The sequence below is a fragment of the Sturnus vulgaris genome, chromosome 1 (assembly GCF_052056855.1).
Source record: "Sturnus vulgaris isolate bStuVul1 chromosome 1, bStuVul1.hap1, whole genome shotgun sequence".
NCBI classification, from domain to species: Eukaryota; Metazoa; Chordata; class Aves; order Passeriformes; family Sturnidae; genus Sturnus; species Sturnus vulgaris.
In genome coordinates, this window is record NC_142243.1 from 122902600 (window position 1) to 122922671 (window position 20072).

The 20072-nt window shown below is 36.6% G+C and overlaps 1 protein-coding gene across 1 annotated transcript in view; it reads left to right on the plus strand.

Moving 5' to 3' along the window:
• The window catches only part of PREX2 (phosphatidylinositol-3,4,5-trisphosphate dependent Rac exchange factor 2), a 169533-nt gene that overhangs the window by 65495 nt on the left and 83966 nt on the right, over positions 1-20072 (plus strand). Inside the window, exons 9-18 of the mRNA XM_014873008.2 lie at positions 1392-1541; positions 4544-4688; positions 6217-6317; positions 9853-9956; positions 11258-11307; positions 11866-11941; positions 12699-12771; positions 13877-14019; positions 14168-14260; positions 15541-15689. Coding sequence (XP_014728494.1) covers positions 1392-1541; positions 4544-4688; positions 6217-6317; positions 9853-9956; positions 11258-11307; positions 11866-11941; positions 12699-12771; positions 13877-14019; positions 14168-14260; positions 15541-15689 — 1084 coding nt within the window. The remainder of the gene's footprint in view (positions 1-1391; positions 1542-4543; positions 4689-6216; positions 6318-9852; positions 9957-11257; positions 11308-11865; positions 11942-12698; positions 12772-13876; positions 14020-14167; positions 14261-15540; positions 15690-20072) is intronic.

Sequence of the window (20072 nt, forward strand, 5' to 3'; positions counted from 1 at the left end):
ATAACTAAGAGGCATAGACACTATGTTGGAAAAATAACTTCATTTTTTCCCCTGTCATAGACTTGTCTGCACTTTTTTACGTGCTTTGAGTACTAGAAAGTTTTGTTGGTTTAGAAATTAGCCATCAGTCTCATGATTTTCTAGTAGTTCCTGACATTTCCCAGCCCAGTACACAAAGCTTGGCTGCTTTCCATCTAATTAAAATGCAAAGTTATTGAAAGGATACTAACATGTCTGCTGAGATTTATGATAAATCTTAGCAAGCATTTCAGCAAGGGTTTCAGTTTCAGAAAATCTCATCTCATCATAAAAAATAGGGCTGAAAAAGTATTTACTGAACCAAAATCTGTGTAGTTATTGCACTAGTTCAGGGTTGGCCTTAGGACTATTTTGCCACTTAATGGAAGTTTGTGGTGAGAAAATATTGACCTTTGATTTTTTTGAATGTTTTGTAATGTAGTTGCTTGCTCTAGGTTCTTAGTCTGTGCTTAATGAAAAAAAGATTATTTCTTATCATAAGACATTTATGCCTCACAAATTATCCCCCAGGAAATTAATGTAATCCTAATGAAGGATAGTTAGGGGGCTAGTTTTGAAATTTCTGAATGAGATTTATGGACTAGCATGGTAAAATTGCTATAGAAGTAAATATAGAGTAAAAAGTAGTACATAGTTTGATTTCTATAGCATAGATATTTTTACATGTTAAGTGTCAAGAGTTCTAGTTATCTTAAAGCATCAGCAACCCTTACCTCTACTAATGTGCCCATTGAACATAAGGCTGTTAGGAACATATTTCAGGAATTATGTATTTGGTTTTAGATCAGAAATATCTTTATTATATTTCCATTTGTCAATAGTAAGGGTAGATATTTACCTATTCAGGTAACCAGTAAAGATACAAGAAATATCTGTGCTTAGATTACTTGTCAAATTGAAATTGTGTTTCCCCCCGTATATTTAGTCCTTTTTTACACTTAATAGTAAATCAGTCAATCAGCATAGCAATTCTGAGCAATTTAAGGGGCAAAAGCACAATGCTGCTTGTTTAAGAAATTATTTATTGCAGTTTAACACAAAAGTACTCCAAGTACTGTTATCTTTTCTTTTAATAGGACCCAGCCTGTTTCAGTATTGACTTTAAACCTTCTTCTATATGCTAGGCAAATCTCTGTGACGCTTTACAAAGGACACTATTTACTAAAATTAAAGCTTCAGTTTATTAAGTTATTCCATAGTTCACGGTGGCACAGATAAATTTAAATTAATTTTTATTCTTCTGTGTTTTCTGGACTTTTATGTGTGATGATAAGTTTTTAGTAATTGTGGCGGCTATTGCTATTGCTTTTTTTAAGAGTTGGTGCTCTTTAAGCAATTTTATCTATTCCCAGCTGACTACCACAGCAGTGGCCACACTGTTATTAATGGCTGGAAGATCCACAACACGGCAAAGAATAAATGGTTTGTATGCATGGCAAAAACCCCTGAAGAGAAGCAAGAATGGCTGGAAGCTATTTTGAAAGAGCGAGAGAGAAGAAAAGGTAGGTCAATAAACTTCCTTGTGTTGCTCTGCCAGAAAGCCATATTGTATTTTTATGTTGAGATATAAAGCAAAACCAGCTGGTAGGCAAACTTGTGGTGTCAGCTTCAGCTGAAGATTTATGAATACCAGTCTGGGAAAAATGAATCAAACTTGTACTGGGAAGGGCATAATGTCTTGAATCATAGATGCTGCTGTAAATGCTGTTTGGGAAATGGGGAGATGATTTAATCAGTGATTTTACAGCTTATCCTCAACCAGTATAAATTGTCGTAAATTCATTGACAATTATGGTTTTATCATGATTTGTGTATCTGAGGGTCTATTATAGTGGTTTGAGTATCTGAGGATGTATCCTAAATGTCTTGTGGGATTTGTATGCACTGATTTCCTTTGTGACTGGCCATTTGAATAACTGAAATGAGCTGGCTTTCTGTGCTGGATCTTAGTGCAGATGATCCAAACTGAAATGGTACACAACACATTCACAACTCCACCTTGGATGTATTGTCTCATACACAAGAAAGTAATCACCATGACCAGTCACCTTTAGAAAACCACTATCTTTCTGAGTAACTGAATTAAGGTGGGAGAATACTTGGATGAAATATAATCCTGATCTCAAATGTGACCACGAATAACTTCATGTGTTGAAGGTGAACCCAGCACAAAGTAGAAGCAGGGAAAGATGACGCATCATCATTTTCTGGAGCTAATTTGATTTGCAAGTTGAAATATCCTAATTAGAAATGTTATTTGGAGCCTTGATACTGAAAGACAATATGACCTTGTATTTAGATCTGTGATTCTTTTCCTGATTTTCGTAGAATTTCTGTCGCCTGTTGTAGTAACTGTTGGCTTGTGCCTCTGTTATAAATGAACACAAACAATATTTTCTTTGGTCTTTTAAATACTGGATTTTTTAGACTCTGCTGTAGGACCAGAGTTCCAAGAAGGGCATCTCAGCACCGGTTAATAATCAGCAATGTCATCAGGAATTTGTAGCAGGAAAGCTAAAAAGATGCATTAGGGTTCTAAGTTCTCAACACTTTTAAAATATGAAAATATTTTAAAAATGAAAAAGCAATATGGTAGACATGCAAAAAACCCCAGGTTTGTCTGCTTCTGTATAGAACCTTGTGTGGAACTGACTAAAACGTTTTCAGTAAATCTTACTTCTCTATTAAGTGTAATGTCTCCCTTAGGCTCTTGATGCTTTAGGTAAGAAATACAAAGAGTAAGTAGTAGTATTTTGTATTAATGAATTCCTACTATTTCACACTAATCAACTGAGCAGCTGGTAGTTGAAATGAGTTGGAACTAAACTTTGGCAAGCTGGAGATCTGAGGCAGACATCCCAAAGCCAATGCATGTCTTAGGATTTTAGCTTCCTATGATTTGTGGAAGCTTTCAAGTCCTGATTCTCTCAGTGGGTTTGCCACCAAGGAGACAACCATGAAATAAGGAGGAGACGAGGCACACGTAGATTCAAATTGCAATACAGAATTGTCAAAAAACAAATGAATTGGAAGACTTAGAGATTTGATGGACTGAGAGAAACTAAACCTGTACTTTTACTTGGAATCCATGTAGCAGAAGCTGAATAGGAGACAATATTCTGAATTAAGTGATTTAGCAGAGTTTTCAGCTTTTGTAATAAAATGATTCACTAGGACCTCTTTGTAGATTGTATTTGTTTGCTAGGGGAAATCAAGATTGGAAACTTCTTGCAGAAATTTTCTGTCAATTTGGGAGCTTTCTTGATGCCTTTAGTTTTAAGTTTTCCTATTCTCCTTGGATGTGCTTTTCTGATGTGCTAGGGTGATGAAGACAAAACAGTCCTATTCTAGTTAAAAACTCAAGGACAGTTTCTCCAAACTTCAGGACCTAAGCACAAACAATGTGAAAACGTAGAGGGTGGGTTCATGCAAATGACCCAAAACCTGTAGAAGTGTAAGATTTTGTGACCAACCCCTCCTTTGCTTCTGTCTTGGAGCCATCCAGGCAGGGGTCACAAGTGTAGCACTCCTAGTGCTAGGGTGTGGCTTTTGTAGGCCTTTTGTAAGGCCTCTCAATAAATACCCATTTTATTCCCCTTAACTCGGTGTGTAGCCTCTGTTCCAGCTCCTCAAGGCATCATTCCTGTAAACACTGGAGGCATTCAGTTAGTTAGAAATTTATTTCAAAGGTGGTCAAAGACTGATGATGCTGTGATGACCTTATTTGAAAAGTCAATGCAAATAACAGCATCAATATCCTACAAGCTCCAGAAGTAGTATATTACTTAAGTTTTCTTTTCCCTGGGAAATTCCAAGATTTATTTATTTGTGGGACATCACTGCTATCTGGTTCATGGATAATAAAGCCAATCCTTATTCAATACTTTGTGCCCAGTACTACTGTTAGCTTCTTCTCATGACAGACACATTTCTTCAGGCTGTATTTTCAGAACTAAAGAAGAACCAGACCCTTTCTCAGATGGAATGACTTGAGTTGAAGGGGGCCATAAAGATTTTCTAGTTCCAACTCCTCTGCAAAGCCTGAATGCTTTTGAGGAAAAAGGGTGTATTCTCTATGTGACACTAGCATATGTATACCTGATAACTTGTTACTACTATTAACTAAAAATTAGAAAAATAATCCTTTTAATTGAAGACCTTTTTATTATCACATGGTAAGAGCAAAACCAAGGCACTTTATTTTAAATTTGTGAAAACATGAGTACACTCTTGCAAATATTCATATACTGAAGCTGTTATTATTACAAAATAAATGGTGATGTCGGTAGAGTAACAATTTAACTTCCCTGTGAGAAAAATATATTTTGGTTATGCTTTTTGAAGATCAGATGTTCATGGTTTAACTTGATCATGAGAAAATAACGAAAAACGGTTCTTTAACTTTTTCCCTATGTAAAATATCAGTATTGCTTCTCCATTTCAGGGAAGATAGTGAAATATAATTGCAATATCACTTCATAAAATGTTAATGCATTTTCGGCAGGTTTAAAATTGGGCATGGAACAGGACACTTGGGTGATGATCTCTGAGCAAGGAGAAAGATTGTACAAAATGATGTGCAAACAAGGGAATCTCATCAAAGACAGGAAGAGGAAATTAACCACTTTCCCCAAATGCTTTCTTGGAAGGTATTATATGTGTTTGATAGCATGAGTTCTTACCCTCTAAACTCACACTTTAAATCTTCTTTGGGATTCTGCAGAAATCACACTTCATTTGTAATGTCTGCTAGGCCTATTTGCCTCACAGAATTTAGCCAGAATGTAAAATGGTCTGCCTGAAATTTATAAATGTGTACTCATTTTGCAAAGTAGTTCTATTAAGGAGACAAGGCTGTAAAGGGCATGATGAAAATATGGAAATGCATCAAGTGAATTGGTTTCTCTCAAGAAATAATTCTCAACTTGTTGAATGCATTTTGTCTCTGTAATGACTAGTTTGGAGTGTAAAATTTTATTTATTCCACCTAAGTAATCCTTGTCTCTTAAAACAGTTCCTGTCCTCCCCTTGCTTGAAGGTCAGGAACAGCTACTAAATAAGGTCTACATGTTTAAATTATCAGGAGGATCTTTATAATGCCTTATTATGCCTATGGCTTAAGAAGAATGAAAGAGAAATAGATGCCCTAAAAATGTGTATATGGAAAAAAAAAATCATTTGGGGGACAGAAAGGTAATCACTTATTTCATTTGGCCATAAGAGATGTATGAAAACTTATGACCATAAATTAAGTGTGAAAGTAATTTTTATAAAATAGAGTGTTCTTCACAAAAAAGTTGTTGCGATGATACCACAGAGTTCAAAAGGGGAAATAAAACTTGGGAGATTCTTATGAACTGTCAGAAGTGGCACAGTTGAAGAGAAATGAAATCAGGATTAAGATGAATTTTTCAGTTTTCCTCAGTGAAGTTGGATGTAGGTGAAGAACACACTCATGTTGAGGAGCCATTTGAATGCACCACCAAATGGCTTCTTTTCAGTTCTATCTTTGGAGTGAACTGTTTTGAAGAATGCTTCTCCTGGTCCCAGGGTCACCAGTTAAAACCCATGAATTTGAAGGTTGCACTACCTCATTGCACCTTTCTTTGGATTTGTAACATGCAAATCCATGGTGGCTATAGATCCAATGTCTCTGAACTGCATCAGCTTTGCTTTGGTGGAAGCCAGGCATTTTCTGCACATGAATATATACTTGGTGTGTATGCTCTGGATGTCAATATGTTTGACACACCTTGGAAGTAACAAGCCTACTGTTCTGTCATGCTGTGGTTATGTTCTGCCATCATGGCATACCTGCCCTGGGCAGGTGCAGTAGGAATGCCTGGGATTGCCTGATATTGGTCTGTCTGATCAAATGCAGCTATGCTAGTTGAGGATATCCCAGAAAATATGGAAAATCTTGGCTATGTGCCAGGTTAACTTCAAGCATGGAAAACTTCTGAGCAAAAAAGACATCTCATAGGAATCTATATATGGTTATGTCAAAATAATAGAAAAGCTGTAAAGAGTGAGGTTTTTTTTAAAGGTGGTACAATATTTTGAAAATCATTGGGCTAAAGAATAATTTAGGAGACTCATAAGAAACACGAGGAACGGAGAGACACATGCAGTAGATCTGGTGGTATGAGATGTTTGTTTTCTGTATCTGTTTTTCAGTGAATTTGTGTCCTGGCTGTTAGAAATTGGAGAGATACACAAATCTGAAGAAGGTGTTCATCTTGGCCAAGCTTTACTAGAGAACGGCATTATTCACCATGGTAAATATAGTTAGTTTTAACTTATTTGTTTTCAAGATAATTCTTGTAACTAGAATGGACTTACTTTGTTTGAAAAAAAAAAGATGATCTTGTTAACACAAGACAGCTTGTTGAATCTGCATTATATCATTTCAGGGGCCTCATGGGGCCGTTGTCCCTGTCCATAGCAGATTTATTGGGAAAGGCTCCACTGAATTAATCAGATTTCCTCTATGCTGTTGAGATCACAACATCGGGAAAAGAGTCTAGAAAAACATTGCTGTTCTCTTGTAAGCAAAAAGAAATTCTGGGGAAACAGAACGGTACACTGCTTGTAAGGATTCTAACCTTTATTAAGGCCAGGCATTTTAGGGCTAGGTATTCAACTAAGAATTTTACATGACAGTGAGTCACAGCTAGCTATTTTGATAAATGTGCCTGCTCATCTGTTAGATATTAAAAGTGAAGCTGATGAGTTTGTAACCCAACAGGTTAATCTTTTAAATTTTAAGGCCTTCTCTGAATACATTGTATAGTTACTAAAATTGATATTTTGATGCTGAAATTTGCAGCCAACTCTCTGCATTTAGTTCATTGTAGAGAAAAGTATCGCTGAAAGGGTTCATTTTTTTAGCCAGTTAGAAAGTTTGATTTCTGCAAGTAATTTGTATTGGCAACATTTTTCTCTTACCAGAGCATGTCCTTATCTCTAACAGGACCATATAAGTAAACTGGAGAAACTTCTGGTTTTGAAGCTATATTTTACAGAATCACATATGATAGGTACAGTCACTCAAAACAAAGCTATTAAGTTAGTTACCATTGCATCATAGATCCAGGGTGTGAATTTAGATGAAATCTTTGATAATATACATTTTAATACTTCTGTACTCCAGGCAGCAATGAATTTAATACTTAAGTTCTTTGCAATGATTTTAGTTTCCTTGACTGAAAAGAAGGTGGGAGAAACATAGTGCCACTGAGCTGTGTGTGTTTCAAACATATGTGGAGTAGGAGGAAAAATATTAAAGTTATTCATCAGTAGCCATGTAGTCTTCATTTCTTTAATGTCAGTCTACATGATTTTTTTTCCACCATCATTCAAATGTCAGATGCTATTATGTTTACTACACACACTGAATTGTTTTCAATGGAAAGATTCAGTTGCCATAGATTTTTCTCCTGATCTTGTAATTTATATCCTAAATACACCCATAGATTTTCTCAATGCAAAGTTAAATGAATATTGTCTAACTTCATGAGATAAAAGGGTAATTATAGTAGACCATAGAAATGTGAGCCAGACATGCTATTTTGAATAGTGAATCCAGCTGTGGTTCACTGAAAATAACATTCCTAAAATAAAGTTGAATGAACCATCTGTTTTCACAGAGAGAGCAAGGGAGGAAGAACGTTTGGCTGTTATTTACATTGCAAATATTGTAGAGGCCTTTGTTGAGAGTTTGCATATTCAGTAGGCTGGCCATTATTGTCACTGTGCTGGAGTTCATTCTAGCAATGACAGAACCATGTTGTGATGCACATTGTTGTACTTCCTGATGTGTGAACTCTGGCAAGTAGAAAAGTTATTTTTTTTTCTTTTTTTCCCCTCTGCTTTTTAAGGGGAAAAATCTCTTTGTATGCTGCTATTTTAAATCTACCCGGTGGAATTCTCTGATATCTGACATTACTGATACCAGTCAATGGAGTGAGGTACTTTGTCCACTCACTGCATCTGATTAGAGATGGAAGCCTTGTCTCAATGGATTAAGGAGCTTTGTAGTTATAAAAATAAACTGAATATCAGATAGTTTTAAAATGAATAGGTATTATGTGGCTGTGCAGTTTCTTGGTCTGATGTAGTGATCCAATTTAAAATTACCTTGGCAAAAAAATTCAAAGAAAGACCAGCTGAAAGCTCAATCAGTTCCCTTTTTGTAGTGTATGCCATGTAAATACCTATCACAGCATAAATGTAGGTACCATGTTGAAAATGACACACAAACCACTTTAGCTTTTCTTATTTTAGTGGTAATGCAGCTTTTTGTGAGCTTAAGTGTTTGAAACCCAGCTCTGTGGAGCTACTCCCTTAGTTCCTGATGCACTGTGGTTAGTTGGGACTGCAGAGACAGAATGGTACTTGTGTTCCTCAGAGGGCATAGCCTGGTCTGTTTGTCATAGGCATGCAAGAAAGCACCTTTATCATCCTGGTTCCCTCCCAGAGCTTCCCTGTAAGATTGAGGAATAATTTGGCTTTAGGCAAAACTGTCTTGATGGTTTTCTTTTATTTTTGCAACTTGCTGGCCATAAGGAACTCTTTTTATATGTTAATCTATTGGAATCTTTTTCTTCAACAGTACGAATATTTTCTAATTATAGAGCTAGAAGTCATCTTTTTTCTTAGTTAAATGGTCACAGTCCATTAAAATTCACTTAGATGCTTACTTTATGCATTATATGTGAAAATTTTGCAGTCTGTATCTCATGTATTTAGAGGCAATGATACGTAAGAGCTTACGAATTATTTTGAATAACGACGAGTTCAAAGTAATTGGAATAGTGTCCTGGGCTTTATTATTAGTAGATATATCAAATGCAGTAGAGATGCTATTTTACTTTTGCACATGACACTGGTTTTAATGTATGAAGCTCAATGTTTATGTCTGTGTATCAGATGATGTGTGGAAATAGTGAGGAGCTTGGAGGGGCATGAAAAACAACACAGATGGAAGGCACCTCACTATACAAAATTTATGATGCCTAACTAAATTTTTGGAACAGAATTCTGTAGGATGGCTTGATTACTTGTTATAGGAAGGCATGCACAGAATTACCGAACTCTGTCAAGTGTGTTACTCTGAAAAATGAAGACGTTACAGCACCCTCCTTTATCAGTTGATGACATGTAAATTGACTTTAAAAATTAAAGCTTACAACTGCAAGCAAAGCTGTAATTAATAAAGTAGTTATCTTAGGGTGGTGATAATGCTAATCCTGTCCTCAACCATCAAATGGATCAGCTATTTTTCAGAAAGATTTGCAGCAGTACAGTTTCCAGGAGAACACTTGTATCCTATGATAGGACTTGTTTTGACAAAATGCTTGAAGTTGTGAGGTTTGTTGCTTGAATCTCGTTAAACATTGGAAGTCCACCTGTTAGCATCCTTTTTCCCATGTCTTTGGGGAAATAGATTGTCAACATCTTCATAATAATTGCCAGTCTCTTGCAATTATGAGGTTAAGGTGGCTATATATAGAGGAAGACATTCCCCTCTCCTTTGTTCCCACTGCAAGACTGGTCAAATTATTTTTTGCCCTGTGACTTGAAATTGTTTGTCTTCTTCTGTACTACTTAAATGTTCTAAGGAATATTGTCACCAGTGGCATAGAGAAGCTTAGGGCAGATGATCAAATTTGGCTTCCTGGCCTCCCTGTTTGAAATCTACCTATTGCTGTGTTTAGGGCTCTTATTAGAAGAAATGATGATGACTGTCTTCTCTCTCCTTGGTTTCTGCAGAAAATCATCTAACAAAGCCTTTTTATTTTTTAAATTTAGTTACAGATAAGCACCAATTCAAGCCTGAACACATGCTGTACAGATTCCGTTATGATGATGGGACATACTATCCCAGAAATGAGATGCAGGATGTGATCTCCAAGGTACAGAATAAAATAGGTGCTACTATTAGGAAGAACACATCAGAAACAGATTCTGCTTGAAAAGTAGTGTAAGATTTGCTGGGATAAACAACATCCCCTTACAGTTGCCACTCTCAAATTAAGTTTTCCTTTTGTAATATTTTGGTTAGTTTTTTACACATTTTAAATACAAAATGACAGTTTTCTATTATGCAGTTATAGTTGTTATTCAGTGGTTTCATATGTGGGATACACTGCCCGTGTTTCTGGGTGATCCTGAAGCTGAAGTTCAGCCTATTGTATTTTTTCAGTCCTTCTAATAGATATGAAGATACATGTAGGAAACTGCTTTCAAATTTCTCTAAAATCTGAGTGTCCTTTATTAGCTCCCTAACAAGGCAGTAAATCTATAGTCACATAGATGTTTAAACATAATAGGTTATACTACCCATCTATGCTACTGACAACAGTGAAAAGATTGATCTAAGTTGCCTTTAAACTAATTCATATTCAAATTTGTCATGATTTGCAGTCAGTAGAAATGTCTGCATTTAAGTATTACACTGCAGTATAATTTAATTTTTGCTCCACTTGTTAATGTAAAGTGCATTTAGAGGAATCTACAATACTGAACTGCAAGGCAGAGTAAAGTAGGATGGAAACTAATTTGACACAGCTTTTAGTCATTTTACTTGCATACTGCAAACATAATTGCTTTTTGATAGTTTCCTAAGTAATACTAATGTGTTTTTCTTTTTTAAAATACAATTTTCTGATAGTAGTTTCTTAAACTACTCCAGATGTATAATTTATTGGTTTTTAACAGAAAACATTTCTAATCTTTGAATCTTTTTGCATTTTTAAAATTGATTAGTTATAATTCTAATTTGTAAGCAAAGTATTGATGCATATAATGAAATGCAGTGCTTTTTACTTTAATTACTCAGTTGTGTGTAGAATAGCAACCACTGTTTGGGACAACCTTTATGCATGGAAGCATTGATTTATTTTTTGTATTCTTTTCATTCTAAGTATTTGAAACCTTTAGAATTTTAATGCTACCTTTAAGCTAATCTGTTTTGCATGTGTCTCAGTAAGCTTAGTAACCTAAGATTGGAGATGTTTTTGTTCTCATAATTTATTCATTAATATTGTTATCAGGAAATGTCGTTTTGGCACATGAAAATACATAAAAATTTCAACAGATCTTTTTACTATGTAAATGAAATCCATTGACAGCATACAGGCTTCCTTACTGTGTCCCTGCCTCTTGTCTGTGATGTGAAGGTGTGGTTAACTCACCACCTCTTTCCCTTTACCAGGGTGTACGACTGTACTGTCGCCTCCACAGTCTCTTTACCCCAGTAATTAGGTGAGTCCAATTGGGAAGCCCTGAGGGAGTCATTGGGAAGAAGTACATGATCTGAAGATGCTGTGTTTGAATGTAGGAACCTGACCCATGTTTTCAAGATTGGTCTTTTGAGAGTAATCAGATAAGATGGAAATGCCATCAAGACAAAAAGCATAACTGAACCACTAAATGGCTGCCAACTCTGTTCAATATAACTTTTTTAATGGACTTCTAGAGCCTCCTAGGTCTTGATGGATATCCTTATATGCTTACTGTAGATATTAGTGCACTCCTTTACTAACACACCATTACCTCATTTGAAGAGTCCCAGCTGTAACAACACACCTGCCTTTATACTCTAGTGCAAATATCATCCAAATAAGATGTGATCAGCCTTCTCCTTTCTGTCTGCAAGAAAGACTTAATTTTCTACTTTTTTCCTCCAGAGAAAAATTCTCAACCCTTAATTAAGTGCTCAATTCATGCTTGCATTAACTTGTTTATAAACTACAAGTATTTTTCTCTTTCTTCTGAGCCTTTACTTGATTTTTAAAAATTGTTTTGTGTTATTTTGAACAGGGATAAAGACTATCACTTGAGAACTTACAAATCTGTGGTTATGGCTAACAAATTCATAGATTGGTTGATTGCCCAGGCAAGTAGACACCTTTGGATTTATCTATTTTTTGCATTTAAATTCTGATTTGACAGGTAGTGATATATCAAGAACAACACACAAACACTTTCTGTAGGGGTTATTAAAACTATGTGTATAAGTGTAATCCTCTTAAACTAGTAAAATAATAGAAATCAGCTGTCATCAGCTGTGCTTTTCATCCCTACTGTGCTTATCTTCCTTATCTGAAATTGAATTGAAATGTTTTGATGACACTTAGCTTTGCGATTCAGCATATAACACTGTCCATGGCTTAAAATGAAATGAAATGAGAAACTCTAAATTACTAACTAGATGAGAAAAAGTCAGTACCAATTTGCTGCCATCAGTTCTGTTTCATTTTAAATGAACAAGAAAAAACAACATGGTATCCTGTTAACTCTGTCAACGTGCACTAATTCCGTAAAATAAAAGTTTAAAACTTCAATGCTTGTTATATTCTATTATGTTCAATTTTAAAGGAGAGTGAAGTCTTACTTAAGTCTTTTCCTATTTATTTGTAGATATAGGGCGTTATAGCCTATAAACTTCCCTTCCAACCCAAACTATTCTTTGATTCTATGATAAACATGCATACACTGGTTTATATCTATATGCTATAAATGTATACATAAAGATGTTGGTGGTAAATGTGATATACAGTAATTGCCAGCCCTGTGAGATTACACCATTGTGCACAATTTCCATTTTGCTGATATATAAAAATAGATTTTAAAAACGTACTGTGTTTTAACAGGGGGATTGTCGGACGAGGGAGGAAGCTATGATATTTGGTGTAGCTCTTTGTGATAATGGGTTTATGCACCATGGTAAGTAAATACGTTCTGTACAAGCTATGCTTACTTTCTGTTTAATCTGCACAGTTGGAAGGAAATGCAGGGGCTGATAAAGGTATTACAGAACAGATGGAAAGTTCTTCTATTGTATCACTAAATAGATTGACGCCACAATCTTCAAGGAAAAAAAATAGCTATTGTATACTCTGAAAATTATATCCAATTTTATAGCACGTGCTGAGGAATTAGTCTGCCAAAGGATTTAGTGGGGGCAGGTTTATTAGTCACTTTGCAAGAAATGCTTTAAGAAAGTAATGAGTGCCGGCACTGATGAGACAATAAAAAATAACGTAGGAAAGAAATGTGAGATTTTGGGGGGAATTAATAAAGTATGGAGGAGCATGACTTCAAAAAAGTGAAGTGGTGACAAGGGGAGAAAGTGGATTGGAGAAAAACGAGAAAATCATAAGGATAGCAAAGAACAAAGAAGGGAGAGGAGACCAGAGATATGTGCAGCACCAAGATTAAGGTGGACAAAGACCCATTTAATAACTTCAGAGGGAAGATTTCAGTGAAAGGATTGAAGTACTAGGTCATTTACTGAAATGAAAAGAGGAAGAAATTTCTTTTATCAGCTTGTTTAGACAAGGCATTGAGAACATTCTCTCCAGTATTGTTCATTCTTTTCCCTTTGACTTTTGAACACACAAAATACATCCATTGGCTGTTCTGCTTGCTTCCACATCCCTAGAAAATTTGGTTCTAATTCTGAACCATCTGGAGAGTGCTTGAACTTGGTGGTGAGCATCTTCAGCAGCTACCCAGCAGAACTTCTCAAAATCATGTTTTAAAATCCCTTTTAGGAAAAAACCCTTGTGCTTGATATTTTCACTTTCTCACCTTGGTAGAATGCAGATGTTGTAGTTGAAAAAATGAGCTTAGTAATACCTATCTCTCTGTAATATAGCCAAATAACAATTGTGTATGTTAAAAGATTTCCCTAGGTTCACACACAAAATTGGTTTATTAGCAATCAATATGTGAATGCTTGTTCAGTATTTTATGGTTTTTGAAAGACATGATATTAAAAAGTTCAAAAGAAAATAAAGATTTATACTTGTGTGTTTCTGTCATACAGTGTTAGAGAAAAGTGAATTTAAAGATGAACCACTGCTGTTCCGTTTTTATGCGGATGAAGAAATGGAAGGATCAAATATGAAGCACAGACTCATGAAACATGATCTAAAAGTAGTGGAAAATGTCATAGCCAAGTCATTACTGGTGAGTGAAACACCGTAATTACACACTTGGAGTAAAAAAATTAGTCATAGTGAAAATATATTAGGACAGTTTATTGTTGTTTAATGAAGACATACTTCAGTTTTTATTAATGCTTTTCTGAACAATATTTTTAAAAAATATTTTACAGATTAAATCTAATGAAGGAACCTATGGTTTTGGTTTAGAAGATAAAAATAAGGTGCCAATTATTAAAGTGGTGGAGAAAGGATCAAATGCTGAGGTATTGAATATTGTAAATAATCTTCCCTGTTATATTTACTTGATCACAGATGCATGTTTTGGACATCATTTAGGGAAGTCTATAGTAGTAGAAGGTGACAGTGAACACTTACCAAGAAAGCTATGCCTATGAAACTTTTCCCCTTTCTTCCTTTTTCTTGTTTTGTTTTGTTGTTGTTTTTGGTTGGTTTATTTATTTTCTTCCTTGTTTTTTGTGTTGTTTAAAATATTGTTTTGACCATTATCTAACACTTATTTTCTGCTCAGCTGAATTGTCATATTGAGTGATAATATAAAAGTTGTCATTTTATTTTTATGCATTTTATAATATTCCAGTGATGAAATTAATCATAATTGAAATTAACATTATTGGAAGAATATGAAATGGGTATAGAGCTAGTCTGTGAGTTGCAGTTGATATATTTCATAGTAAAGGGTGTATCAAGCTTTAGATAAAGTCTGGAATTTGAGAATCCGAATGAATAAATTACACTCTTCCTGTTTGGTAGCATTGCTTTAGATTGTCTTTGGGTTAATTAATATTCTACTGCACAGCATGGGAGTCTCTATACATGTAAAGATAAAGTATGATGCTCTTTCATGAGAGAAAAACTTGAACTTAGATTTCAAGACTTTCTAAATCTCACGGTGGAGTACAAGTTTAAATTATACATAGACACAGCAAATTAATAATATAATTCAGCCACAGAGCTAAATAGGGTGATTTCTTGCAGTCAGGTTCTTCCATAATCTCAGATGGCACTAGGGCTTTTCCCATAGCCTGAAAAACTCTTGGTACTGCTGTAGTTCAACTGTTATGGTGCTTTTCTCGTTAGGCCAAAGTTTAAAAACTCTTTTATTTTGGAACTTACCAAATATTCACTTACTAAAATATTAATTGGGTCTTTCTTTATGAAAAGAATCTTTAGTTCCTTTGGAAAATGGTGGATGAAAAATTAAATACTGTCATAAAATAAATGGCTCAATCAAAGCTGTTGTAATTACTAAAAATTAACTGATATTTTAATACAGTCACAAAATTTTGATTGACACTATATTTAGCTCTCTTCAAAATGAGTGTTTACCCGTCACATGAATTTAACCAGTTTTAGAAGCATTTTGTGGTGTAAGTCCCTTGTGTGTGTTATGTGAAGGAGTCATAAAGAATGTAAAGAAAACGTGAATGTCATTTTTTCTATTGGGGTTACATGCCAGCAGAGGAAAACATAAAGTTAGTGCTTATAAAAAGCAAACATATATACAACTGTTGTTATTTTCTAGATGGCAGGCTTGGAAGTTGGGAAGAAAATCTTTGCCATTAACGGTGACCTGGTTTTTCTGCGACCCTTCAGTGAAGTGGATTGCTTCTTGAAAGCCTGTTTAAACAGCAGAAAGCCCCTGCGGGTTCTTGTGAGCACTAAACCTCGAGAGTAAGTTGTCATTCCTTTGGGAAATTTTACAAACAACAGCTGAAGTGAATTTTAAGACCAGTGGAACTTCAGAGAGCACTACTGTAAAGGGCTTTTTAATTCTGTATCTGATCTGACTTTGCAAAGTCAAGCAATTTGATTTGCCTTTTGTTTTATGCTATTTGTGAGTCAGCAAAAGAATCACATGAGTACTTCGGATCTTCAGCTCTGCAGCTTTAAATACATGCAGGTACTGCAAGCTTAAATGAAGCCTCTTTGATTATATGAACAGTTTTGACCACTTATCTCTCATTATGTGTATTAAACAAATTCCTGTGTCTGGGGATTTGCTGCTGGTTTGGCATCATCAGACTCTGTGGCCTCATGGGCCCCTTCAGCTTGTGTGTTGGTTGTGTAAACAGCAGGAGGAAATAAACAGCTCCTCATCTTTATGTAACACATGCATTTCTGTGCAGTTTTGACCATTCCTAAACACGAGTTTTGTTATGTAAAAGAAATACCAAGTGAAGCCTAATAGGTGAACATCAGTATATTAGTAAAGTTAATGCAGTTTTTGCTAGGTTATACATAACAAAGAAGGAAGAGACTAAGAAAAACTTGTCAGGAATAATTTTTTATTCAAAATTTGCAGAATAAAGAGGTGCCATCCTCTGTTACCATACAGCATACAGAGTGCCTCAGTGAGAAAGGGCTCTGGTTAAGTGGTAGATTGAAGATCTCTTTCTCCTCTTAATATGCAAAGGTGTCTTGAGAAGTAAAATGGCACCCAGAACTGAAAAAAGAGCAAAGAAATAAATAAAAAGGCATAAAGATGCTTATCTGGACTGATATTCCAAGACCTGCTCCCACCCCCAAACAAACAAAAATAACAATTAAAAAATTCCCCAGACTACAAGATTATAGAAGGCATAAAAGGCATACCTTGGCCTTTCTTTGATGCAAATCTTGGTTTAATTTGTGACTCAGCTTATGAGTGAATTTCAAGGTTTAGAGAGATGATGTAGTGAATGCAGAGCTCAAGGAGTCAAATTTGTTTCTCAGTGTTCCCTGCTTTTTCCCTCAGTTGTGCTGCTGCTAGCTCAACTGAATTCACCGAAGACAGTTCTCTCCTGAATTCTTAGCCTAAACTGCCAGTGATGGTCCTTCATAGTTCATTAGCATGTTCTCAAAGCAGTTTCAGAATGCAATCATATGGATGGTATCAATAGTTAATATGAGTATATTAAATGATGTTACACTTACAAAATGTTTCAAATGAAAATTTATGAATCTCTATATATTGTTATATTTTTTAAAAAATATCAACTTCAGTGAAGTTCAGATCTTACCTCTGATGATAATCATCTCCAAATGCCTAACATTAGGTATACTACAAAAAAAAAGAAGTACAAGAAATTATGCAATTGTATTATTCAAAACTGCCTGTAAATCAAGTTTACTACAGTTCAAATGTATTTTAAAATCACTTTCCAGCATCAATTTGAATTTGTTTACTTTTGCAATGGGAAATGGAGCTTGGGGCAAAGATCTCTGAAATAATAACAGAGCTGGCTCTGGATGGAAAGAGGCTGCAAAGTTAAATCAGTGCACTGTTATGCATGATCTAACTAGCTCTGATAAGGGCTAATGCAGCTGTGTTGCTTTATGTATCCCCTGAGCCAATATCACGAGGGTATGCCAGCTTACTTTGGGCCAGCTCAGTGCTTAATTTTAAGGGGTAGATTTGAATTTTGATTCTCAGAACTGTGTTTTTGTTGGTTAGGTTTGTCGGTAGGTTTATTACTCTGGTTCTTAGACCAAGCAGGAGCACAGCACAATGTGCTTGCTTACAAGTCATAGAAACAGCAGTGGATAATTCTCACTTCACAAAACTCGGTACTTTCCATACCTGCTCAGAAAAACTGCAACAAAACATTATTTCAAGAAAACTCAGCAAGGAGAGGCACAGTTTACTGAGAGTGCCTGATGCCTCTTTGCGAGGCTGGGGACTACAAAGAATTTTTTTGCAGAAAGTGTGCTGTGTTTGAGGAGCTGTGCTGCAGGTGGAGCTACAGGAAGAAGTCAACTGGCTATGCAGTGCTTCAGTGAATGAGCAAGAGACAGGCTGGTTATTTTCAGCAAAGCTTACAGTCTCAGATTCCCAGGAGTCTTGAACCTCCATTGTGGTGAAGAAACAGATGGACTCAGAACCCTGCAGGGTTATTAGTCAAAGGACTGTTAGCCAAGGGCCTGTTAAAGATGAAGGCTGGAGGCACATCCTGCATGTACAACAAGAAGGTTCCTCTTTCTCTGAATTTGGCAAGTAGGACTGGTGCCTTTTCTAACAGGTATGAGGCTCTGAATCTAGAAGGCCAAACAACTGATGAGGTGGGGGAAGAGCTGTCTGAAAGGGTGGGGCCTCCTGAAACAACACCACCTGCAACCTGCATCAAGACCTCCTCTGTTATCAGGAAAAGAAGGATAGTTGTGACAGGAGACCCTCCTAAGAGGAATGGAGGGTCTGATATGCAGACCTGACCCAACTCACAGGGAGGTCTGCTGTCCTAGGGGCTCAGATAAGGGACATTACTGGAAAACAATCCTGTCCAGTAAGGCTCTCTCATTACTCTCTGCTATTGATTTTTCAAACTGGCAGTGATGAAATAAAACAGGGGAAGTTCAAGGCCAATCAAAATAGACTTCAGTGCCCTGGGACGATTGGTAGAGGGATCAGGAACATAATAGTTCATTTCATTGATTCTTCCAGTAACAAGGAATGATATCTATAGGTTTAGGCAGATTGATCAAGTCAATGCATGGCTCCAAGTTTGGTGTCAAGCAGAAAAATTTTGGGGTTGTTGACCATGGGGCTATCAACTCAACACCTTGTCTGCTGACACCTGATGGGATTCATTATTTCAGAGTGAAAAAGCCTTTGCAGTTGTTGGGGTCCATCGGTGCTTGTCAATTTTCATTGTTTTAAACATCACCTCCTAAGGGCACTGGAGCAGGTACTTCCCAAATGTTGGAAGTTAAGCAGGTCAGGCAGAAGGCCAGCTTGGTTGAACAGGAATATTCTCTGGAAATAAAGCTAAAAAGGAAAGTGTATGCCCAATGGAAGAAGGTCAAGTGACATGGGAAGAATACAGAGATGCTGCTCACTACTGCTGGGAGAAAAGTCATGTGGCCAAAGGTTAACTGGAGTTGAAGCTGGCCAGAAATGTGGGGGACAATGAGTTTTTTCAAGTATATTAATGGCAATGGGCAATGTAAAAATAAGATTGACCTGTTACAGGATGAGGATGGTCACCTCACAAATGGGGACAGGGACAATGCAGAGGTGTTTAATTTATTCTTCACCTCCATCTTTGACATGAGTGATGGACCAAAGGGGTCTCAGTGCCCTGAGCTGGAGGACCATGACTGCAAGAATGATCAACTCCCAGCCAACCCTCAAACTGTGTGAGATCTGCTGCTTCGGCTGGATTCCCAAAAATCTATGGAGCCTGATGGGGTTTATCCAAGAATACTCTAAGGGCTAGCTTGTGGAATTGTGAAGCCTCTCTTGATAATTTTTGAGCTGTCTTGGCAATGTGAAGAGCTCCCAGCTGACTGAAAGCTGGCAAATTTTGTCCCAATTTTCAAGAAGGGCAAGAAAGAGGACCTGAGAAACTACAGGCCTGTCAGTCTCACTTCTGTGCCTGGTAAAGTTATGGAGAAGATTATTCTGGGAGGTATTGAAAAACACCTGAGAGACAGTGCAGTCATTGGTCACAGCCAGCATGGCTTCATGAGAGGAAAGCCTTGCTTATCAAACAAAATTTCCTTTTGTGGCAGGGTACCTCACTGCAGTCTGCAACTTCCTCAGGAGCAGAAAATAAGGAGCAGACGCTGATCTCTGTGATGACCAGTGACAGGACCCAAGGCCTGTAATTCTGTCAGGGGAGGGATAGGTTGGATTTTATAAAAATGTTTTTCACCCAGAGGGCGGTTGGGCACTGGAACAGGCTCCCCAGGGAAGTGACCACAGCAGCAAAGCTGACAGAGTTCAAGAAGTGTTTGGACAATGCTGTCAGGTACTTGCTGTGACTCTTGGGGTGTCTGTGCAAGGCCACTAGTTGGACTTGGATGATCCTTTTGGGTCCCTGCCAACTCAGCACATTCTGTGATTCTGTTAAATTGTAATATGGATCTTAGCTCTGCAGTCTTCTGCAGCTTGTCTGATCAGACTTGCTGTGATCTCTTGTCCCCAGGCTCTGTCCCCTCAGCTGGGAGAGACTGCCTGCCTTCCTAGGGCTTTCAGTGTTGCTGTGCTATGGCAACTTACCCAAATATCTGTCCTTTCGGGAGAAATTTTAAAGCTATGTTGGTATTTTGATTATAATCAGCATATTGAATTTCCCT